At 41.1% G+C, this 23,452-nt stretch overlaps 1 protein-coding gene across 5 annotated transcripts in view; it reads right to left on the bottom strand.

Annotated features, from left to right (window-relative positions):
- Positions 1-23,452, bottom strand: part of fat1a (FAT atypical cadherin 1a) — a 204,968-nt gene that overhangs the window by 83,091 nt on the left and 98,425 nt on the right. For all 5 annotated transcript variants that reach the window (XM_043689861.2, XM_043689853.2, XM_087988561.1 and 2 more), the window contains exons 5-6: positions 7,651-7,980; positions 6,048-6,258 (exon numbers count right to left, since the gene is read on the bottom strand). In XM_043689861.2, the coding sequence (XP_043545796.2) occupies positions 6,048-6,258; positions 7,651-7,980 (541 nt within the window). The remainder of the gene's footprint in view (positions 1-6,047; positions 6,259-7,650; positions 7,981-23,452) is intronic.

Genomic DNA, 23,452 nt, shown 5'->3' with positions numbered 1-23,452 from the left:
TAGTAAGTAAAAGCTCATGGTGTACCGAATAGCACACTGGCATGGATAGAAAATTGGCTGGCCAATAAGCAGACAACAAGCACAAAGGAGTCCTTCTTGACAAGGTGGGGACAAGATATAATGATTGATGTGCACAGCTAACTTTGTTAGGATCTCAACTGTTCATACACTATATGAAAGTGTTTTAGGTGAAACCAAACGTGCTGGTGACACAAACATTTGTAGGAAAGAAAGTTGTGAGGAAGATTTAAGGAGGCTACTAAAATGCATAGATTGGTAAAGGCAGCATCTGTGGAGAGAGAGCAAGCTAACATTTTAAGTCTAGATGCCTCTCTATCAGAGCTATCTGACCTGCTGTGATTTCCAGCATTTTTTGTTTCCAGTAAAGATTACAACATCTGCACTAACTTACTCTGAGATTGGTAAAGACAAATGTGCAAGAATGTGAGAAGTGAAGTATAATGTGCAAAAATGTAAAAATGTTCAGTTTAGCAGGAGGGAAATGAAAGAATCATTACCAAAATAAAGAAAGACCAGCTCTGAATGCAATGGAATCTGGAAGTCCTCTTGTGATTCATGCATAAGATTAGTTTGCAGGAACAGCAAAGAAAGCTAATGTAATGTTATCATTTATTGTGAGGTAAATTGAATACGGCAGTAGGGAAGTTACACTTCAGTTACACAGGCAGTAGTGAGATCGAATCTGCTTGACTGTGCTCAGTGGTGGTTTACCTTATTTAAGGATGTAAATGGATTGGAAGCCAGTTCAAAGATTTACAATCCCAAAATATAGAGCAAGAGCAAGAAACAGAATTAATGTTTGAGTCCGGAATGAAAAACATGAAGACTCACACTGGATTTGAAACACAAACTCTCTTTCTCTCTCTACCTTGAGGTTCTCCAGCACTTGCAGTTTTTATTTCAGATCTCCAGTGTCTGCAATACTTTGCTTTTACATGGAATAAGATAATTGTTTTGAGGAAAGATTGGACAGATTAAATTTGTATCCACTGGACTTTAGAAGAGTAAAAGGTGACTTGACTGAAACATACAATATCCTGAGTTGTCCACATATGCTACACGTGGAGAGAATATCTCCTCTTATGAAAAAACCTTGAATTAGGGGTCAATTTTTAATAATCAAAGGTTGACCATTTAAAGCAGTTCACAGGGTCATGAGCCTTTGGAACACTGTCTCAAAAGGTGGTGGAAGCAGAATCCTTGAATACTTTTGAAACAGAGACAGCTCAATTTTTGTAAAGTAAGGGGCGAATGGTAATCAAGAATTAGTATAGCTTCAAAACTGCATTCCCAATTAGATAGCCATAACCTGATTGAATAGAGAAGCAGATTCAATGGCAGATTCATCTGCTCTCAGTTTTTTTTAGATTAAATTCCCTACAGTGTGGAAACAGGCCCTTCGGCCCAACAAGTCCACACCGACCCTCCGAAGAGCAACCCACCCAGACCCATTCCCTTACATTCACCCCTGACTAATGCACCTAACACTGTGGGCAATTTAGCATGACCAATTCACCTAACCTGCACGTCTTTGGGCTGTGGGAGGAAACCGGAGCGCCTGGAGGAAACCTCAGCAGACATGGGGGGGGCTGTGTGCAAACTCCACACAGACAGTCGCCCAAAGCTGGAATCGAACCTGGGTCCCTGGCACTGTGGGGCAGCAGTGCTAACCACTGAGCCACGTGCCACCCCCGTTGCATGTTCAACCTAGACTATGATATGCAGACAAAAGTCAGTCTTCACTGTAAAGTTTTATGTTCTGCTTTGATGTATGTATTTCGAATAGGTGTTCCTCTGTTCACATTTATACCATAAATCTGTGCAAGTGTGTGTTGTAATTGCTCCTTTTCATGAGTGAGTGCAGCTGCATACAACCGAGAAGAAAGGAAGAAATTACAGTAAGCGTGTATAGAGACACTCTCCATCATAGATAGTGAACAATGAAATAAAAAAATACATTACAGATAATATGAACAGATGCAGGTTTTTCTTGAATATATAGACAGATTCATACATAGACTTAGCAAAAGAGAACAATGGTGTTTAACGTAAAAGCTGTAGCTTATGTAATCACTGGCAATACAAAAGGCTTAACTTGCTAATCTTTCTTATAGGAACACAAGTTGCTTAGACAACATTTTTGGCTTAGTCATTTGTAATATTCATAATTTTCACTGTTAAAAGTAATGAATAGTTCTCATAACATGGTATCAAAGTATAATTATGAGATGTCAGCAGATACCTTCTGCTGTACAGTTCAGGTCACAAGCCATCTGAAAGATACAAAACATTTCTGTCGCTTGTTTGTCACCTTACAGAGCCAGAAACAGTCGAAGACAGAAAAGGCAGCAAGGATAGAAAAGAAAAGAAATTAGATTAGTTCATGAGAGTCCAGTTAAAAGGTGAGATACACAACAAAAGAAATCCATTCGAAGGCTAATTTTGTAATCCAACAGTCCTGATGGGCAGCAGAATTCACAGACAATGCGTTCCATGATTTTTTTGTTGTTCTTTAAGAGGAATAAATTAAAAATCTTAGGCTGCACACCTGTGCCTTCCCTTACAATGCCACTTCCTGCTGGGAGTGTCAGATTTCAGATTCACTGTTTTCCAATTTTTACTCAATTTACATGAACATATTTCTACTAAGGAGGCTAATCCCTTGGTGAGACATAATCAACAATTCTGAAAAAAAAGGATTTAAAAAGACAATTAGATATAATTAAATTCTAAAAATAAATAGATGCAATCTTAATTTCTTTTTGTATTCCCTGCTCTTGGGTATTTTGACGTTACTAAACAAGTTAGTTATCTGGTAGAGGAAGATCACAAAAGGACGAATTAAATTACACATATGTATTAGAAATTTTGATTGACCAAATATATAATTTGCTTAAGCATGGAATTCAAAAAATATTAAATAATCAAAGGGGCAAAAAAAAGGGAGAAAAACTACACACAATTATCATTAGAGAAAATGTATTTGGGAAACTAATAGGACTAAAGGCTGATAAGCCCCCAGGATCTGGTGGGTTGCAGCCTAGGACTTTAAAGGAAGTAGCTACAGAGGTAGGGAATGCACGGATCTCTTCAAAGAGTCCTTAGAATGTGGAAAAGTCCTCAATGATTGGAAAATTGCCAAAGTAACACACTTATCCAAGAAGGGAAGGAAACAAATAAAGACTAACTGCATGCCAGTTAATTTGACAAATATCACATGGAAGATGCACGTATATATTATAAAGGATGCAACAGCAGAAGATTTAGAAATACATATGATCAAGCAGAGTCAATGTGGCTTCATGAAGGGGTAGCACCGTGTCTCAGTGGTTAGCACTGCTGCCTCACAGCACTAGGGACTGGGTTTGATTCCACCCTCAGGCGACTCTCTGCATGGAGTTTGCACATTCTCTCAGAGTCTGCGTGGGTTTCCTCCCACAATCCAAGGATGTGCAGGTTACGTGGATTGCCCATGCTAAACAGCCATAGCGTCCAGGGATGTGCAAGCTAGGTGGATTAGCCTATGGGGATAGGGTGGGGTATGGGTCTGGATGGGATGCTCTTCAGAAGGTCAGTATGGACTTAATGGGTCAAAGAGCTCGCTTTCACACTGTCAGGATTCTCTGTTTCTATAAAATGTTGCTTTACAATGTTATTGCAATTCTGAGGATAGACAAGAGGGATGCGGCGGGTGCAATATATTTGGATTTCCAAAAGGTATTCAATAAGGCCTCACACACAAGTCTGCGTGATAAGAACCCATGGCATTGGGGGTAGCATACTAGCATGAACAGGAGATTGGCTAATTAATTGAAGACAGACTTAGGATAACAGGTACCTTTTCAGGATAGTAAGCTGTAACTAGTGGGAGTGACATGATGTTCACAACTATTTACACTGTACATTGTGGTTTGCAATGAGGGAAGTGAATGTACTATTTCCACATTTGTGGATGACACAAAAATAGGTGGAAAGTGTTGAGGAGGAGGAAGAACAAAGGAGATGAATAATTTTTAAATGGACAAAGATTGCAAAGAACTGCAGCTCAAAGTTTTTGGGGTCCTTGTTAATGATTAAGAAAACTAGCTCAGTAAATGGAGCGCTTGCCTTTACTTCAAAAGGAAGAGAATATAAAAATGGGAAATTTTGCTAAAATTGTATAAGGCACCAGTCAGATCACACCTTGAATAGTGTGAATAGATTTGTTCCCTTTATATACTGGCCCTGGAGGCAGTCCAGAGAAGGCTCATCAGGCTGATCTGGAGTATGGATGGATTTTCCAATGAGAGACTGAGCCTCTACTCATTGCAGTAAGAGTAGAGGAATATGATATTACAAGCATAAGAAGAACAAGAGGAGACCTCATTGAAACATACAAGATTCTTAGGAGGCTTGACAGGATGGATGCTGAAAGGATATTTTCCTGTGTAGGAGAGTCTAGATCAAAAGACATAATCCCCAAGTAAAAAGGGTCACCCAGTTGGAAGAGAGGAGGGATTTCCTCTCTCCATGGGTAGAGTGTCCAGAGAATTCTTTAACACACTGGTATCAAGGCTGAGTTAAGTATATTCTTTACTGAGTTAGAAAAATTTTTAATCAGTAAGAGGACTCATGGGGGAAAAAAAAATGCAGGAAAGTGCAGTTGAGGATTTTCGTATCAGCCATGATCTCTTTAAATGGCAGAATGGCCCATTTCTACTCCTACACCTTAAGTGCTTCTGTTGTCAGTATTATGGATTCAATTCAATATCACATTGAATTTAAAAGTAAAAGGGTAAATTCAGTAAATTCTATGTACATCCTGCAAAATCTCTTTGTAAATCTGTAATTTGGGTCTGATACGTGGGGACATTTTTGTTGTTTGAGATATTTAAGTATTCACTTCCCGATTTAAGCATTTTTATGCATTGACTAACCTATTAATAGTCAGTGATTCCAGCAGGGAGAAGATATTCTTCAATTTAAAGATAAAGCAATGTAGTGGCACCATTTGTATATGAATACTCAATGTACATGCAGGGACTAGGGTGGGTCAAGGTCTCATGGGCTAAAATGGTTGATTTTGTTCAGAAAGTGGCTAAGACATTATAGAAGGCCTCTGTGCCTCTTGATTTGGGGAGTAAACATAAATCAAGTTTTCTGCTCTTGATTAACATCCAGTGAATTTTGTGGAGGTGCCATGAGGACACATTGCTAGTAAAATCAACACTTGTTGCTCTGCCATAAAGATAGAGATTTAAAGATACTTTAGGGACATTTAAGTGACTCTTGGATAGGCACATGGAAGACAGTAAATTGAAGAGTATGTAGGTTAGTTTGATCTTAGAGTAGAATAAAAGGTCAGCACAACATCAAGGGCCAAAGGACCTGTACATTTTGTGCTGTAATATTCTATGTTCTATCCCTAATTGCCCTATGACCTGAATGGCTTGCTACACGATATCAAAGGTTATAACAGTTAACCACATTGCTATGGATCTGGAGCAACAAAAAAATGACAAATGACTAAAAATGGCATAATGCATTACCTAAAGGAAATTAGTGAACAAAATTTTCTTTGCCATTATTAATAGGTTTTGATCGCCATTAGTAAGGCTAGTTTTATTTTCCAGATTTGTTAACAAAATTCATATTCTGTAAATCATTAGGATGGGATTTGAATCCTGGCCATCCGATGACAGGATCAGTGTCATCATCTTGCCCCACGCAATTTTATCAAATTTGGAGAGAATTTCATGACACAGGGCTCGCTTGATTTCCACTATCCACTCAAGGTTAAAAGTTGAGAATGAGTTTGAAGACAATTTACTATCAATTAATTAAACTTACTCAATTGCACCCCAGAGGGGAGCTGACATATTCAAATGTAAAGGAGCAGGGACAAAAATGAGAAGCAGCAAGACAAGTTAAAAGACAGATAGAACCCAATAGAACAAAACTAAACATTTCAAAGTAGCCAATTCAGTAAGGTCTTTGTTTTGGAAATCATTATGACTCAACTATTCAGAAAGCCCCACATTTCTTACCAATAATGTCAAACCAGAGGGTAGTTCTGACAGGTTCAACAGCAATAACTCCAACCATGTGAGTAACTGGATCACTCTCCATGACACTAAAGGAAAATGAAGGTTCTTCAAAATGCCATGGCACAGTCGATGCCTTGGGTTTCACAATCCATTCAATATGCAGCCGAGTTGTAGATGATTTCTGAGGGCGACCATTATCCACAGCTTTTATCTGTAAAAAAAAAACCCAATTATTTTAACTTTAAATCACAATGCATATCACCAAAAAGGAACCATCATTGTATGATTGTTTATCAATATGTAGCAAAGTCATTTCTTGATCTGTCCAAGCACCCATACAACTCTTAAGTAATGAACATGCACCCACAGTCACTTGAATTGTGTTGTAGACCCATAAAGGAACCTGAATTTAGTCTCAAAGTCTGGTTATTCTCACATGGTTCACTCTATACGGCCTACTTAATTTTTAAAAAGTATAACTCAGTGACACATTATATTAGATGCTACAGTGTTTCAGTGTTATTTTGAGGTATCCGACTTTGTAAACAAAATATATTGCACAACATCCGCAGGCTACTACATGGACTAAGACAACTATGTCAGTTATGGTCTCAAGGGGTGGTCATCACTTTTAACATCTTTTTGCAACTGGTCCCAGATCTAGGCAAGCACCACACATGGTTTCAAGTCAAGGCCTAGGACAGAACTAATATTTTTCCATAGTATGGGAAAAGAACCAAAACCCCAAGGTACAATAACCATTTATAGATGCCGGATCTTTTGCGAACAGAGCAAGTGTTTCCTTTAAGCACATGAGAAAGTCAGTAAGAAACCCACCATGTATTCCTTTCTCTAGTCACAATGAAGTTGACAATGGGAGGTTTTTACCAGTAACTAAGATGCAAATGTGCAGCTGCAAACCTGCTAAAATTAATACAGGCCAGCCCTTGGGCAAATTATCAATACATGGAGTATCAAGGTTCCAGTATTGCACCCAGAAAATATCCACATTTTTGCAGTTGGAACTACATTGCTGCTGGAATTGGAAAGGACAAAATGTGCTCTTTATCTGCAGCTAAAACAGGATTTAAATTCCTTTTTGCATATGATTGCACGAAGCCTGGTTAGTTTAGCTGAGTCAGCCTGGGTCAGCTGCATTCAGGAAAATGAATTCCGGCAATCATCCACAAACAGCAAAAACAGTTCAGCAATCTACCAGGATGTAGAGTCAAAACTAGTGCTCTTCCCAACTACAAGTTAAAGGAACTCAGATAGTCATCCAGCTTTTCCTCCCAGAACTGCCGTGGTCAGCCTATTCCCACTACTCTAAGGCCATTGATCCCTAGGAATACTGGAACATGGCCTGCAATACCCAACTCACCTATTTGAGGGCTGTTGCAACTTAGCTGTACCTCAAGCTTCCACTCCTCTTAGCTGACTGATTATTATTGCCAGTTCCACTAAGCTGGGGGAGCCATGGTCTTCACTACTCAAGTGCAGGGCAAGAAATTTGTATAACAATTTGGAAATAAGTGGACATGCCTAAACTTCAGAGTTTACACATTACAACTGAATTTATAAACATACATGCATACGCACTCACCGTAAGAATATCATATTCTCCAGCTGCAGATAATTTCTTAGATGAGACAACACCAGTTTTAGGCTCAATGAAGAACTTGCCCTGGTCATCACCCTCTTCAATGCTGTAAGATATTTCTGCATTTGGACCCTCATCTTTATCAGCTGCGATGACTCGAAAGATGGGCTCCCGTTTAACTGATTTCTCTCGTTCTGGTTTTATTCGCTCTGGAAGTTTAATTTTATAGAACTTCTGCAAGAATTGAGGTTTGTTGTCATTTTCATCCAAAACCTTTACTATAACTCTGGTAATGGTAGATTTTGGGACACTGCCATTGTCGGTAATTGTCACCTATTAAAGCGGCAATAAAACGAAAGCATTATTAGTGTTAGTATTTTAAATCACCCAGTTTAACATTAAGATTAGTTCTCTCATTGAATGGAAAAATGTTCAGAGACTCCAAATGAAATGTACTTATTGCTAGAGCAAATACTAAACTTAAAATAAGAGAAATGTTTTATCAGTTTGGGAGAAGTAATTTCACAGAGCAAGTTTGAAGGGCCAAATAGCCTACACTGGCTCCTGTTTTCTGTATTGCCATGCTCTACAGCAGGGATCAGAATTCTCAATGGAAGGAAAAAAAAGTCATAGCATAAATATCCATATTTGATTTTGAGCATGTTAAAAGGTTTTAATGGATTTAAATCTATTTAAGACAGGATATCTCACTTAAGGAATTAAAACATATACGCGAAAGGATTAGGTTCAACAATCTCAGTGATCCCAAGCAAGCCGATCCAATCAAACCTACACCAAGACTGAAAGTGAGATGGCATGGAGCTGTCTCTGCAATTCTCTTTGAATTCTCCACAGCATTAAACTGTTCACAGATCAGTGTATATTGACAGGTAAAGGAATATTTATGTAGAAAGCATCGACATCAGAAATTCTTGATGGTGCTGTAATGGCTACATATGACTGAATGGAGTGAAGACATTTTGACACCGTGCTTGAAATGGATGCCATTGCTGTTGACAATGCTATTAGGGAGTTCATTCTAACATTTTATTCAGGGACAATGAACAAGTGTGATTAGTTCTAACTAGGATAATGAGCGATTTGGGGAAGTGGGAAGAAATTTGAATTTGATGGCATCAGCACATTTTTCCTCACATTGCTGCAAACCTCCTGCTCCTTGCCTTAAATCTATTACCACTGGTCATTGTACCCTCCAGCAAGGAGAAAGATTTCTTCCTGTACACTCTGTCTATGCCTCTTATGATTTTATACATCATATCCCACACCCCCAACCTCTCAGTCTCCTCTGCTCCCGGTCTACCCAACCTGTCTTCATAAACTACCCAGTTCAGGCAACATCCAAGTATATCTCCTCTGTATCTTCTTCAGTACAATCACATCTGTCCTAGAATGTGGATTCCAGAATTGCACACAACTCTGCATTTAAGTTCTATACTTCAGCTAACAAAGGCAAATGTCCCAAATATTGCCTGAACAATTTTATCTAGCCATCAGTGAACTTAAGGGATTGGTGGACATGCACACCAAGTATCATCTTTTCCTTCGTGCTTCCCAGGGTCATACCATTCATCACGTATTCCCTTGCCTTGTTGATGTTGTCCAAGAGCATCGCCTCACAGTTATCCAGATTGAATCCACATGGCACTGATCAACCCATCTACATCGTTCTGCAATCGAAGGCTATCATCCTCATTATTTAACACTTCACCAATTTTCAGATCTTGGAACTTACTGATGAACCTTCCTACATTCAAGTCTAAACCGTTTATATAAACCACAAACAGCAATCGTCTACACTGATCCCTGCAGAACCTCACTGGAGCTTCAAATATCACCCTCCACTTTCTGCCACTCTGGATTCAATTCGCCATATTTCCTTAGATTCCATGGGTTTTACCTTCACTATTAAGCCTTAAATGATGAATGTTCCCTTCAAAGTTTTACAGCCATAGAGATGTACAGCACGGAAACAGACCCTTCGGTCCAATTCATCTATGCAGACCAGACATCCCAACTCAATCTAGTCCCACCTGCCAGCACCCGACCCATATCCCTTAAAACTCTTCCAATTCACATATTCATCCAGATGCCTTTTAAATGTTGCACTTGTACTTGCCACCACTACTTCCTGAGTGAAAAATTGCCCTGATATCTCTTTTATATCTTTCCCCTCTCACCCTAAACCTATGGCTTCTAGTTCTGGAATCCCCCACTCCAGGGAAAAGACTTTGTCTATTTATCCTATCCATGCCCCTCATGATTTTATAAACCTCTATAAGGTCACCCCTCAGCCTCTGATGCTACAGGAAAAACAGCCTCAGCCTATTCAACCTCTCCCTATAGGTCAAATCCTCCAACCCTGGCAACATCCTTGTAAATCTTTTCTGAACACTTTCAAGTTTCATAACATCTTTCCGATAGGAAGGAAATCAGAATTGCATGCAATTTACCAACAGTGGCCTAACTGATGTCCTGTACAGCCACAACATGACCTCCCAACTCCTGTACTCAATACTCTGACCAATAAAGGAAAGCATACCAAACACATTCTTCACTATCCTATCTACCTGCGACTCCACTTTCAAGGAGCTATAAACCTGCATTCCAAGTCTATTTGTTCAGCAACACTCCCTAGGACCTTACCATTAATTGTTTAAGGCCTGCTAAGGTTTGCTTTCCCAAAATGCAGCAGCTCACATTTATCTGAATTAAACTCCATCTGCCACTTCTCAGCCCATGGGCCATCTGATCAAGATCCCGCTGTAATCTGAGGTAACCTTCTTTGCTGTCCATTACACCTCCAATGTTGGTGTCATCAGCAAACTTACTAACTATACCTCTTATGCTCACACCCAAATCATTTGTATAAATGACAAAAAGTAGTGGACCCAGCACCGATCCTTGTGGCACTCCACCGGTCACAGGGCTCCAGTCTGAAAAACAACCCTCCACCACCACCCTCTGTCATCTACCTTTGAGTCAGTTCCGTATCCAAATGGAGAGTTTTCCCTGTATTTCATGAGATCTAATCTTGCTAATCAGTCTCCCATGGGGAACCTTGTTGAATGTCGTCATTCAACTGAAGTCCATATAGATCACATCTACCACTCTGCCCTCATCAATCCTTTTTGTTACTTCTTCAAAAACTCAATCAAGTTTGTGAGACATAATTTCCCACACACAAAGCCATGTTGACTACCCATAATCAGTCCTGCTTTTCCAAATACATCCTGTTCTTGTTGTATAGGCTCCATTTTTCAGTGGGCAGTGACTTTAAATGTTTTGTGCAGTCACACAATCCGTGTTGCTTATCGTGGAAATGGCTCCACACAGAAACTCTCTTCAGCTGAGCAGGAATATTCCTTGCAAGGCGTGGATGAGCTTTAATGCTCTCCACAAATAATGATACCCGATAAGCCTGATCCTCCACAACCCTTTCCAGGAGCTGCCTTCACTTCTTCTTTGAATAAGAAAGCTGCGTCTTGGCTGAACTCCATGAGATTCATCCCAGACCACCAGTGTGCTGCTTGTCAGCACCTCAACAGCACAGGGATATTGAGGAGGTTGGGCAGACTCCCTCTCCCCTGATGCTCACCACAATGCCCCAGCACTTGCAGTCTGAGAGGGAGAGAGGGGCGCCTTTTTTATTAGGGTAGGAATAATTCCACTGCGTATAAACTGAAGCTCATACTTGAGAAAGCATACATGATTTTCCCTTCAGTAAGATCAGCAAAGGCTAGATTTCACCTACTGTAGCTGGATTGTTCATATCAAAAGGCAGCTGCTTTGGCCATCTGCCAGCATCTCAGACTATAAAACAAGCATGTTGGATCTTACTGCATACCATTGACTGAAACGACTGAACTCTAATTGTAACATAAATGTGTAATTTTTAAATGGTATTGTACATGCATTTTTTTCCTATTTCAATTAAATTTATTGAAATACTTTAAAATCCAAGAACTGTAACTTACACCATCTGTTTGGACTGCAAGTGAAAGAGGAGGAATCAGTGACTTTTTAAAATAAATCAAAACTCTTTCTTCAAAGCAGCAAATTATCTTGGTATTATTTTCTACCCAAAGGAAGACTGAAAACACATCGATAAGCATCTGAGGTTACATTAACATTTTAGGCAGACACTCTATACATGTACTGATGTCAGCTGTCTACCCAAATGTCATTTCTTTTCAGGGCCTGATGGATCTAAGTTTTCTGCTTTCTTTGCAAACAAAATAAAAGTAACCATGAATTGTGCTTTCATAGAATCCCTACAGTATGAAAACAGGCCCTTCAGCCCAACAAGTCCACACCGATCCTCCGAAGAGTATCCCAATTACTCTACATTTACCCCTGACTAATGCATCTAACCTACACGTTCTGAACATTATGGACAATTTAGCAGGGCCAATTCATCTAACCGGTACATTTTTGGCTTGTGGGAGGAAGCCGGAGCATCTAGAGAAAACCCACACTGACACTGGGAGAATGTGCAAACTCCACACAGTCACTCAATGCAGGTCCTTGGCACTGTGAGGCAGCAGTGCTTAACCACTGAGCCATCTTGCTGCCTTAGTGAGAATGTCTTGGATCTAATTTTGATTTAGCTGAAAGGCTCGACAACTAGCAAATAACATAATTTAATCCAAATATTAAAGCTTCAGTCCATTCTGCACTTAAATTCCTCAAGAGTTCAAAAAGATATTACCTTTCCCATTCCCAGACGAAAAGGTATTTAGTGGATCGCTGTTTAATTTGTTTTAAAGACAGGCTGTATTTTTCTTCTTTAGTCCTTCTGCCTACCCTAGGTTATACTTATTGTATTAAATCAGTCAATATTTTACTGTCAGAAAGTCAAACAAGCCGAAACAGCCATAAGATTATATTAAATGAAGCATTCAATTTGCAAAGATACCACCCAGCATGATGTATTCTATATTGGTCAATAACCAAATCACAAAGAGCCAGTGGACATTTAATTGTGTGTGCCAATTGGCCCTCATTCTAATTTCACCATAATCCATCTAAAGTCTGACTAGAAAGTATAACATTACCTGAACCACTCTTTAAAATATTGGATTTGAAAATAATCCAGTTGTTTGACTTTGCAAATGGCAACGATGTATAACAGTCAACAACGTACTACAATACCAGCAAGAGTTTCATTAAGGAAAAAAAGATAGGTATTGTTCAGATGAAAAAAATAATATTTTACACATTAACTCAAAGTATCGTTACACCAGCTGCTTCTTGAAAATTATGTTGTTAGGAAGAAGTGATTTTGAAGAAAATGACAGCTAAATTTAATGATGCACAGCCTAACTAACAAATAGATTGTCCAGTTATGCAAAAAAACAAGTCCCAAAACACAAAAGCAATCCAACTTCATGCTGAATAGTAGAAGATAATTAAAATATAATCCACAATCAACCGGCAACAAAGACGACAAACTTGACAAAGAGCTAGTCAGTATGGGTGCCTTTACAATTGTAATTTTAGCCACTTCAATTCCTTACAAAATCCATTTCAAAGCAACTGCACAAATGAATGGAGTCAATGTTTCAGCACACCCTCACTACAGCAAATAAGGTTTGTGCCATTTGAGTGCAACCTCACCAGAAACCTATTCCCTTCCACCTTGGCTGTTCCAAATACCTCCAACTTTTCCAGGTCTCGCATCACCTTGTCAATAAACTGTCTGCCCTTGTCTAATCTTGAGCTTGAGGAATTAGAATATGGGGCACATTTAAGGTGAGAGGGGAGAGATATAAAAATGCCTAAGGGGCAACTTTTTCCATACAGAGGGTGGTGCGTGCATGGACTGAGCTGCCAAAGGAAGTGGTGGAGGCTGGTACAATTACAACATTCAAAAGGCATCTGGAAGGGTAAATGTATAGAAAGCGTTTAGAGGGATATGGGCCAAATGCTGGCAAATGGGACTAGATTTATATAGGATATCTGGTCGGCGCGGAGGAGTTGAGAGAAGGATCTGTTTCCATGTTGTACCTTTCTGACTCTATGCTTGTAGTTTCAGTCCTGGTCATTGCATGGTTGGGACTACCAAGCTGCCAACCAATCAAATTAGCCAGTGTTTTCTGGAGGCGGAGCTACACCCCAAGTGTTGGGATGAAAATCCTGGCTCCAGCCAATGAACACTCCTACAGAGAAGCCAGTATTGGGAGGAATGTATTCACCACTGAATTCTTCTGTTGATTTATAACCAGAATTTCCCACGAATCAGTCACAACCCTAGAATGTACTCCGAAAGGAGGAGTTGCAGTGTGGTTGTGGTTGAAGGCAGCATAAATATCATTAAGTCTTACAGAGAAACTATATGCTAGAAAACATAGATACATAGAAACTTGATGGCAGGGTGAGTGACTTGGCCTTATTTAATTAACTGGAGGAGAAAGTGAGGTCTGCAGATGCTGGAGATCAGAGCTGGAAATGTGTTGCTGGAAAAGCGCAGCAGGTCAGGCAGCATCCAGGGAACAGGAGAATCGACGTTTCGAGCATAAGCCCTTCTTCAGGAAAGAAGGGCTTATGCTCGAAATGTCGATTCTCCTGTTCCCTGGATGCTGTCTGACCTGCTGCGCTTTTCCAGCAACACATTTTCAGCACTATACTACCAAGTTTGGTGTCATTTGCAAACTTACTAACCATACCTCTGATTTTCTCATTGAAACTGTTTCTATGAATAACAACCAAAAGTGGACCAATATCGATCCCTGTGCAATGCCACTGGTCGCAAAGGTCTGGTCTAAAAAACAACTCTCCACCACCATCCTCTGTCTCCTACCATCAAGCCAATTTTTATTTCCCATTAACAATTTCACCCTGACTTCCACGTAATCTAACTTTACTACTTAATTAACTGTCCTATAAAGGAATAGAGGGGTGGCACGGTGGCTCACTGGTTAGCCCTGTTATCTCACAGCGCTAGGGGCCTGGGTTCAATTCCAGCCTTGGGTAACTGCGTGTGGGGTTTGTCTACTTGGATTTCCTCTGTGTGCTCTCGATTCCTCCCACAATCCAAAGATATGCAGGTTACGTGGAGTAGCCATGGGAAATTCAGGGTCACAGACATAGGTATCAGTTCTGGATGGGATGCTCCTCAGAGAGTTGGCGTGGACTCAATGGAGTGAATAGCCTACCGCTTTGACACTGTAGAGATCCTATGATTTCCATAATGACAGTTTGATGAACTTGAGACACAGCAAAGCATTTTGAGGAAGACACTTCTCCAATACAAAACTAATATCTTGAAATAGGTAAAAACAATGACTGCAGATGCTGGAAACCAGAGTCTAGATTAGAGTGGTGTTGGAAAAGCACAGCAGTTCAGGCAGCATCCGAGGAGCAGTAAAATCGACGTTTTGGGCAAAAGCCCTTCATCAGGAATACAGGCTCTCTGCCTGTATTCCTGACGAAAGGCTTTTGCCCGAAACGTCGATTTTACTGCTCCTCAGATGCTGCCTGAACTACTGTGATTTTCCAGCATCACTCTAATCTAATGTCTTGAAATGTCTTACCTAAAGACATGTAAATTTTTTATTTATTCATTCATGGGATGAAGGAGTTGCTGGCTAGGCAGCATTTATTGTCCATCCCTAATTGCACAGAGGGCAGTTAAGAGTCAACCACATTGCTACGGGTCTGGAGTCACATGCAGATCAGACCAGGTAAAGATGGCAGCTTCCTTCCCTGAAAGACATTGGTGAACCGGATGGGTTTTTACGACAATCAACAATGGATCCACAGTCATCATTAGACTCTTAATTCCAGATATTTATTGAATGAAAATTCCACCATCTACCATGCCAGGATTCGAACCCAGGTCCCCAGAACATTACCTGAATCCCTGGATTAACAGTCCAGCGATAATACCACTAAGGCATCACTTCCCCTCATTTGTCAAGTCTTAAAAACATTTAAATGACTCTGCATTTATTAAAATGTCAGCCCCCAATAAATAAAACTTGATGAATATGTCTAAATTGTACATTCCAAAAGAAACTAACCTGAAAGCAATATTCTGACCTATCACTGGGTTATTTGTCCTATTATGGAGTAATGAATGACCTTCACACATGGAAGCTTGATCAAAGCCAAAGAATACAAGCTGCAATAGGTAAATTAATGTGTCTCATCAAGCACATTTTATAGGGCACCCCAAATCAGTTCACTCATTCATTTCATTCTTAAATGGATAATTAGAAAAGTACAATGCAGATCAGAATCACAATGTTTCCTAACATTGTAGGTGTTCACCTGAACAATCAGAGCAGCCAAGTCAAACTCAGTGCCCAGGATCAACATATTGTGAAGTTACCACAAATTACTGGAATGAACTCCAGTGTTTAACAATGCTACTGCTTGTCGTAGAGATTTCTGCTAACAAAATACGAGCCTTCTCAATGAAAAGCAATACATCAGATAGCAAACATTTACCACTTAAAATCAAACGGGTCTTCTCCCATTCCAATACCGCATCTACTCTGACATGGACAAACTTTAAGAAGTGTTTTCAGAAGTCTCATCTCAATGCTCATGTTACAAAAGTCCAAAGAACTGGATTTTTCTATCGCACAGCAAGCTAGAACCATCGTGGACAAGTAAATCTGGGACAGAGCACTGGCCTCTGACAGTAATTAAGATCAGTTAGTGGCGACTAACAGCCCATTTCAAGTCCTAGAGTCAGCGATGAGCAGCACAGAAACAGACCCTTCATCCATTCCGACCAGATATCCTAATCTAGTCCCATTTTCTTAAAACATTTGTGAGGTTGTGGGAGTGTTGGAATTTAGCAACTCTGTTAGACTAGCTGCATGGAGGTAAGTACATGCCTGGGTAAAATAAAAGAGGTAGGAAGAGTTCAAACAGACAAGTAAAAATGTTTTTTTTAACTTAAATATCTTTACTGCTTTGCAACAGTCCATCATGGGTCAGGCAAGGAATCTGTATTAAGAACTTTACACATTTAAGGGTTTGCAATCTTCCTGGCATTACCTGCGCATTGACACAACAGGCACAACAATTTAGACTCTGCCCAAGCACTGGGAAGACTCCAGACAGAATTGAGTTCTGCACTTGGAGATCAAGACCATTACTGATGTGAAGCAGCAGTTTTCATTGAAAGTACAGGTTATCAGACATCAGGAGGAAGGGGGGGACACAAGAGGCCTGAAGGAGAAGGAGATACCAGCTTGTGTGCAGCATTGGCAGACAGAGACAAACAGGCCTGAAAATTATACAGTGCACAATGATGTACCCAAGTGACACATGCAATCACTTTACCAACACTGGACAATGCTATAAATTCACAACTAATACAGCAATGCAAGTTCAGAGCACATTAGTGCCAGCACTGGATGAGTCAGTCGGCACTTTAGAATAACTTCAATTTCCATTACTGTGGGAGTCTGCTTTATTCTCCATAACATGACCTTCCGAGCAAGTGTGGGTCCTGAGGATGGTGAAGCCTGAATATATCTCATTAGGAAGAACAGCAGAAGACAAAGTAAGACAGACAGGAAGAATTTGAGGCAATTGGGAAATGACACTGAAAAGGGAGAGTGCTTCCTACATGTGACAGGATCCCCCACCTATCAGTCTTGAGGAAGAGATGTCCCCTCCTCCTCTTCATGGTGCCAAGTCACTTAGATATGGACTTACTCTCTCAGGGCAGCGATCAGCCTCAGTAATGGCTGCCTTGGGTGCCAGAAACCGACCTCCAATCTCTCCCAACTACCTTTAATCAAAGACAAAACTAGTGTCCATATCAATTAAAACCATGGGACAATGGAAAGTTAAGTTAGTTTTCCACTTGGCACAAAACAGACCTGTCCCGTTCCTCATCTCCAAACCAAAAATCCAGCATAAAAAGTGTACAAACAACAACAAAGAGAACAAAAAAAACAAGACGGCACAGGCACAGGCCCTTCGGTCCTCCGAGCCTGTGCTGGCACATTTTGCCTTTCCATACGGTCTTCGCATACACTTCCGGATCTCTCTATTCCCTTCCAATTCATGTATCTGTCCATTTCGAGTCCGAGAGTCAGAGATGCTAGCACAGAAACAGACCCTTCGGTCCAATTCATCCATACCGACCTAAACTAATTTAGTCCCATTTTCTTAAAAAAAATTCCTGAGGTTGTGGGGATGCTGGAATTTAGCTTCTTGAATGCTGCTACTTTTTTTTTTGCAGCAGATAGCAATGGGGGTTGGTTGGAAGTGAAGTCAGAGCACAGAGTCTGTTGGGAAGATTTGTGAGTGCTATTTAAGTAGGTGTGTTCAGGAGATTATGCCACAGTTTGAAGAGGGTGAAGACATGACTGCCACGCCGATTCAGTGCGCTGCATTCATGACGTGGGAGATCAAGGACAATGACGTTGTCTCTGTCTCCTATAGCTGTTGCAAGTGTGTACACATTCAGCTTCTGAAGGAGCATGTTGCAGCACTGAAGAAAGAACTAGATGACCTCAGGCTCATCCGAGACAATGAGAATTTTCTGGATAGGACCTTCAGTGAGGTCATTACATTGAGCATACCAGAAGGGAGATGATGATGATGAGCAAGCAAGAGATAATTCCAGTACAAGAGACCGGAGCGGGGGCAGGGTGAAACAAGTACCTAGTGAACAGGTTGACTCTCTTGGAAACTGCCGAGACAGACGACACTGCCAGTCCGAAAGGTGGTCAGGTCTGCCAATCAAAAATTAACGTGGAGGCAGAGCTGAGGAGTCAGACATCATGCAGAGCCGTGGTAATAGGAGACTCCATAGTGAGGGGGACTGAAAGGTGCTTCTGTGGCAACAGGGGGATTTGAGGATGGTGCGTTGCCTTCCTGGTGCCAGGATCCAGGACGTCACCAACAGAGTGCAGGGAATCCTCAAGGACGAACAGCCAGAGGTAGTGGTGCATGTCGGCACAAATGATGTCGGGAAGAGGAGGAGGGACATTCTACAGCGGGACTTAAGAGACTCAGAAGGCGGCTGAAAAGCAGGACTTCAGGGTGGTTATCTCCAGTTTACTTCCAGTTCCTCAGGCTGGAGAGGGCAGGAACAGGTAGTTAATAGAGTTGAATGTGTGGCTGAGGAACTGGTGCAGGAAGCAAGGATTTAAATTCTTGGATCACTGGGGTATGTTTTGCAGTAAGGATAAATTATACAAGAGGGACGGGTTGCACCTTAATAGGTGGGGGACCAGCAATTCTGCACGCAGGCAGATTTGCCACTGCAACACAGGTGTGTTTAAACTCAGTAGTGACGGGGAGGGAACAAACTGGAAATTCAAGGAGGACGTTAAAGAGAAAGTGAGAATAAGAGACATTAAGAAAGACAACAGAATCAATGGAGCAGAAAACTCAAGAAGGGATCACACAATATGGCCAAGTGAAATAGGGATTGATAAGAAGGGTGAGAGCGTAACAAATTAAAATTATAATATATGAATGCATGAAGCACAAGAAATAAGGTGGATAAGTTTGAGGCTCAGTGGAATTTGGCAGGTATGATGCTGAGGGGATAACTGAGACGTAGTTTCAAATGGAGAGAGCCTGGGAAATGAATTTTCAAGGATATACGTGCTATCAAAAGGACAGACTGATGGGTAGAGGAGGTGGGGTGGCCCTGCTGGTGAGGAATGATATTCAGTCCCTTGCGAGAGGGGAACATGGAATCCGATGTAGAGTCAGTATGGATAGAGCTGAGAAATTCTAAGGGTAGAAATACCCTAATGGGAGTTATTTACAGGCCCCCAAACAGTAGTCTGGATGTAGGGTGTAAGTTGAATAATGAGTTGAACTTGGCCTGTTGCAAAGGTAATACGACAGTTGTTATGAAGGATTTCAGCATGCAGGCAGACAGAGAATCAGGATGATACTGGACCCCAAGAGAAGGAGTTTGTGGAGTGCCTCGGAGATGGTTTATTAGAGCAGCTTGTACTGGAGCCTACCAGGGAGAAGGCAATTCTGGAGCTGGCGTTGTGCAACGAACCAGATTTGACCAGGGACCTCGAAGTAAAGGAGTCATTAGGAGGTAGTGACCATAATATGATAACTTTTAATCTGCAATTTAAGAGGGAGAAGAGAGAATCAGAAGTGTCAGATAGACTGTTAGTCTGAAGGCTGATAAGTCCCCGGGACCTGATGGTCTGCATCCCAGGGTACTTTCGGAGGTAACTCCAGAAATCGTGGACACATTGGAAAATGATTACTAATGTTCTATCGATTCAGGATCAGTTCCTGCGGATTGGAGGGTGGCTAATGTTGTCCCTTCTTTTCAAGAAAGGAGGGAAAGAGAAAACAGGGAATTATAGATCGGTTAGGTTGAGGTCAGTGGTGGGAAAGATGATGGAGTCAATAATAAAAGATGAAATTACAACTCATTTGGAAAGCAATAACAGGATAGGTCAGAGTCAGCATGGATTTACGAAGGGGAAATCGTGCTTGACTAATCTTCTGGAATTTTTTGAGGATGTAACTATGAAGGTGGACAAGGGAGAGCCATGGATGTAGTGTACCTGGACTTTCAGAAAGCCTTTGATAAAGTTCCACGTAGGAGATTAGTGAGCAAAATTAGGGCACATGGTTTGGGGGCAAAATACTGACGGATTGAAAATTGGCTGGCTGACAGGAAACAAAGAGTAGTGATAAATGGGTCCCTTTCAGAATGGCAGGCAGTGAGCAGTGGAGTACCACAAGGTTCAGTGCTGGGACCGCAGCTGTTTACAATAAACATTAATAATATAGATGAAGGCATTCAAAGTAATATTAGCAAATTTGCTGATAACACAAAGCTGGGTGGCAGGGTGAAATATGAGGAAGGTGTTATGAGAATACAGGGTGACTTGGACAGGCTAGGTGAGTGGACGGATGCATGGCAGATGCAGTTTAATCTGGATAAATGCGTGGTTATCCACTTTGGTGACAAGAATAGGAAGGTAGATTACTATCTAAATGGAGTCTAGTTAGGTAAAGGGGAAGTACAATGAGATCTAGGTGTTCTTGTACATCAGTCAATGAAAGCAAGCATGCAGGTACAGCAGGCAGTGAAGAAAGCTAATGGCATACTGGTCTTCATAATAAGCTGAATTGAGTGTAGGAGCAAAGAGGTCCTTCTGCAGCTGTACAGGGCCCTGGTGAGACCACACCTGGAATAGTATGTGCAGTTTTGGTCTCCAAATTTGAGGAAGGACATTCTAGCTATTGAGGGAGTGCAGCGTAAGCTCATGAGGTTAATGCCCCAAATGATGGGACTATCATATGTTGAAAGATTGGAGCGACTAGGCTTGTATACACTTGAGTTTAGAAGGATGAGAGAGGATCTGATTGAGACATATAAGATTGTTAAAGGATTGGACACTCTGGAGGCAGGAAGCATGCTTCCCTTAATGGGTGAGTCCAGACACAGTTTAATTATAAGGGGTAGGCCATTTAGAACAGTTCAGGTGAAACCTCTTCATCCAGAGAGTGATGGGTATATGGAATGCTCTGGCCCAGGAGGCAGTGGAGGCCAAGTCTCTGGATACTTTCAAGAAAGAGATGGATAGAGCTTTTAATGATAGTGGAATCAATGGTTATGGGGATAAGGTAGGAACAGGATACGGATTGTGGATGATCAGCCATGATCATAATGAATGGTCGTGCTGGCTAGAAGGGCGGAATGGCCTACTCCTACACCTATTGTCTATTGTGTCTGTTTCCACCACCTCCTCTGACAGCACCTTCCAGGCAATCACCACCGTTGGTGAAAATCTTGCCCCACACATCGCTATTAAACATCCCCGCTCGCACCTTGAACCTGTGTCCCCTAGTAATTGACCCGTCGACCCAGGGAAAAAGCCTCATACTTTCCACTCTATCCATGCCATTCACAATCTTATAAAAGTCTGTTAGGTTGTCCTTCAACCTCCTGCATTCCAGTGAAAACAAACCCAGTTTTGACAACCTTTCTTCATCGCTAAAATCCCTTGTAACCAGGCAACATGCTAGCAAACCTTTTCTGTATCCTCTCCAAAATATCCACATCTTTTTGCTAATGTGGCAGTGAGAACTTTGTGCAATATTCCAAGTGTGGCTTAACTAAAATTCCATAAAGCTACAGTTAAATTTGTCTATCCTCATAACAAATGCTCCTTCCAATGAAGGCAAGCATGCCATTAGCCTTGTTTTTTTAACTAACTTATCTACCTGTGCTGTCACCTTCAGTAATCCATGGACCTGCATACTCAGATCCCTCTGCACATCAAAATTCTGCCATTCACTGTATAATTGCCACTTGTACATTGACCCTCCAAAGTGCATCACCTCACATTTGTCCAGATTAAACTCCATCTACCATTTTTCTATCAATGCCTCCAAGTGATCTATATCCTTTGGCAATCTCCACAGAGTTTTCAATCAGCCAGTCAGAGGAGTAAAATCAGCTAGTGCGCTCAAACATGCTGAGAGATCAACCTATTTTTTGAAGGCTGGGAGGGGGGTCACTGGACCTGAAATATTAACTGTGCTTTCGCTCCACGGATAAGTTTTTTCCAGCAGTTTCCGTTTTTATTTCCATTGACTCCAAATTTGTTTTCAGCAAATTACCATTCAATGAGTTACTGAACAGGGATCAAAGTAAAAATGAGCTATTTGTCCCACATCCTAATTTTGGATTGCTAAGCCTCATCTTCATCTATAAAGTGCTATGTGGCCTGGCCTTATCTGGTCTGGCCTACATGTGACTCAAGATACACAGCTACACACTTATGTGGTTGACTCTTAACTGCCTTCAGAAATGGCCTTGCAAGACACTTACATCAAGGGCAAATAGGGATGACTAATAAATGATCAACTTGCCAGCTATACCTGTACCCCATAAAAGAGAGCATGCGAGAGAAAGAGAGAGAGAGAGAGAGAGAGAGAGAGAGAGAGAGAGAGAGAGAGAGAGAGAGGGAGAGAGAGACAGGGGGGCAGTTCACAAAAAGGTTTATAAAACAGTAGTGAACCCCTGCCAATATGCTTTAATACTTAGATGATCTACAGGAGGCACCTCAAAACACTGTAGAACCACCACCAGTGCCTTTGGAAAGCCTCTAAGTCTGCTGGCAAAATAGGCAGTCCAAAAGCAATATCCTCTCTCAAGCCTAGGACTGAGGTGGCAAATACTCAAAAGCAGCTCCACTTTGCACTACAGGTCATTCTTCTGGCTGACACTTGACTCCTGATGAAGGGAGTATGTCCGAAACTTTGATTCTCCTGCTCCTCGGATGCTGCCTGACCTGCTGTGCTTTTCCAGCCATATACTCTCAACATTAGATTCCAGTTGCATTACTCAGAACTTATAGCACAACAGTTCCAACAGAAAAATGGAAAATGTTTAAACAATATTCCCAAAGCATTCCTGAAGAGGTCAAACACACCTGTCAACTTATGGGAGAACCTGGCTTCTGACCAACTGAAATGGAACAAAAATTGTTCAGGAAAGCATCAAAAACTGAAGAGAAACTTTGTTGCAAACAAGCAGAAACAAAGTCAAAGCTTTGGAGAGAGAGCTTAAGCTCCCCAAAAACAAATTGATATATCCGAGCATTATCTGACATTAATGGGATAGACTCTGCAGATTTGGCTGATAAATCCAATACACATACAATTCAGTTTACTAGAGTAGAATTAACGCATGCTCAATGCAGAGAGACTGCCCAAGAAGAAAAAAAGGCTAAGCCTCAAACAATGCCTTGGTCAAGCTGAGGTAACTCATTGCAAACCTGGAACGTAAAATAGGTTTTGTGGTGAATATAGT

The sequence above is a fragment of the Chiloscyllium plagiosum genome, unplaced genomic scaffold (assembly GCF_037043375.1).
Source record: "Chiloscyllium plagiosum isolate Xiang-an unplaced genomic scaffold, Cpla_swu_hap1 HiC_scaffold_1, whole genome shotgun sequence".
In the NCBI taxonomy this organism is placed as follows: Eukaryota; Metazoa; Chordata; class Chondrichthyes; order Orectolobiformes; family Hemiscylliidae; genus Chiloscyllium; species Chiloscyllium plagiosum.
This window is presented reverse-complemented; position numbering and strand designations above follow the sequence as displayed.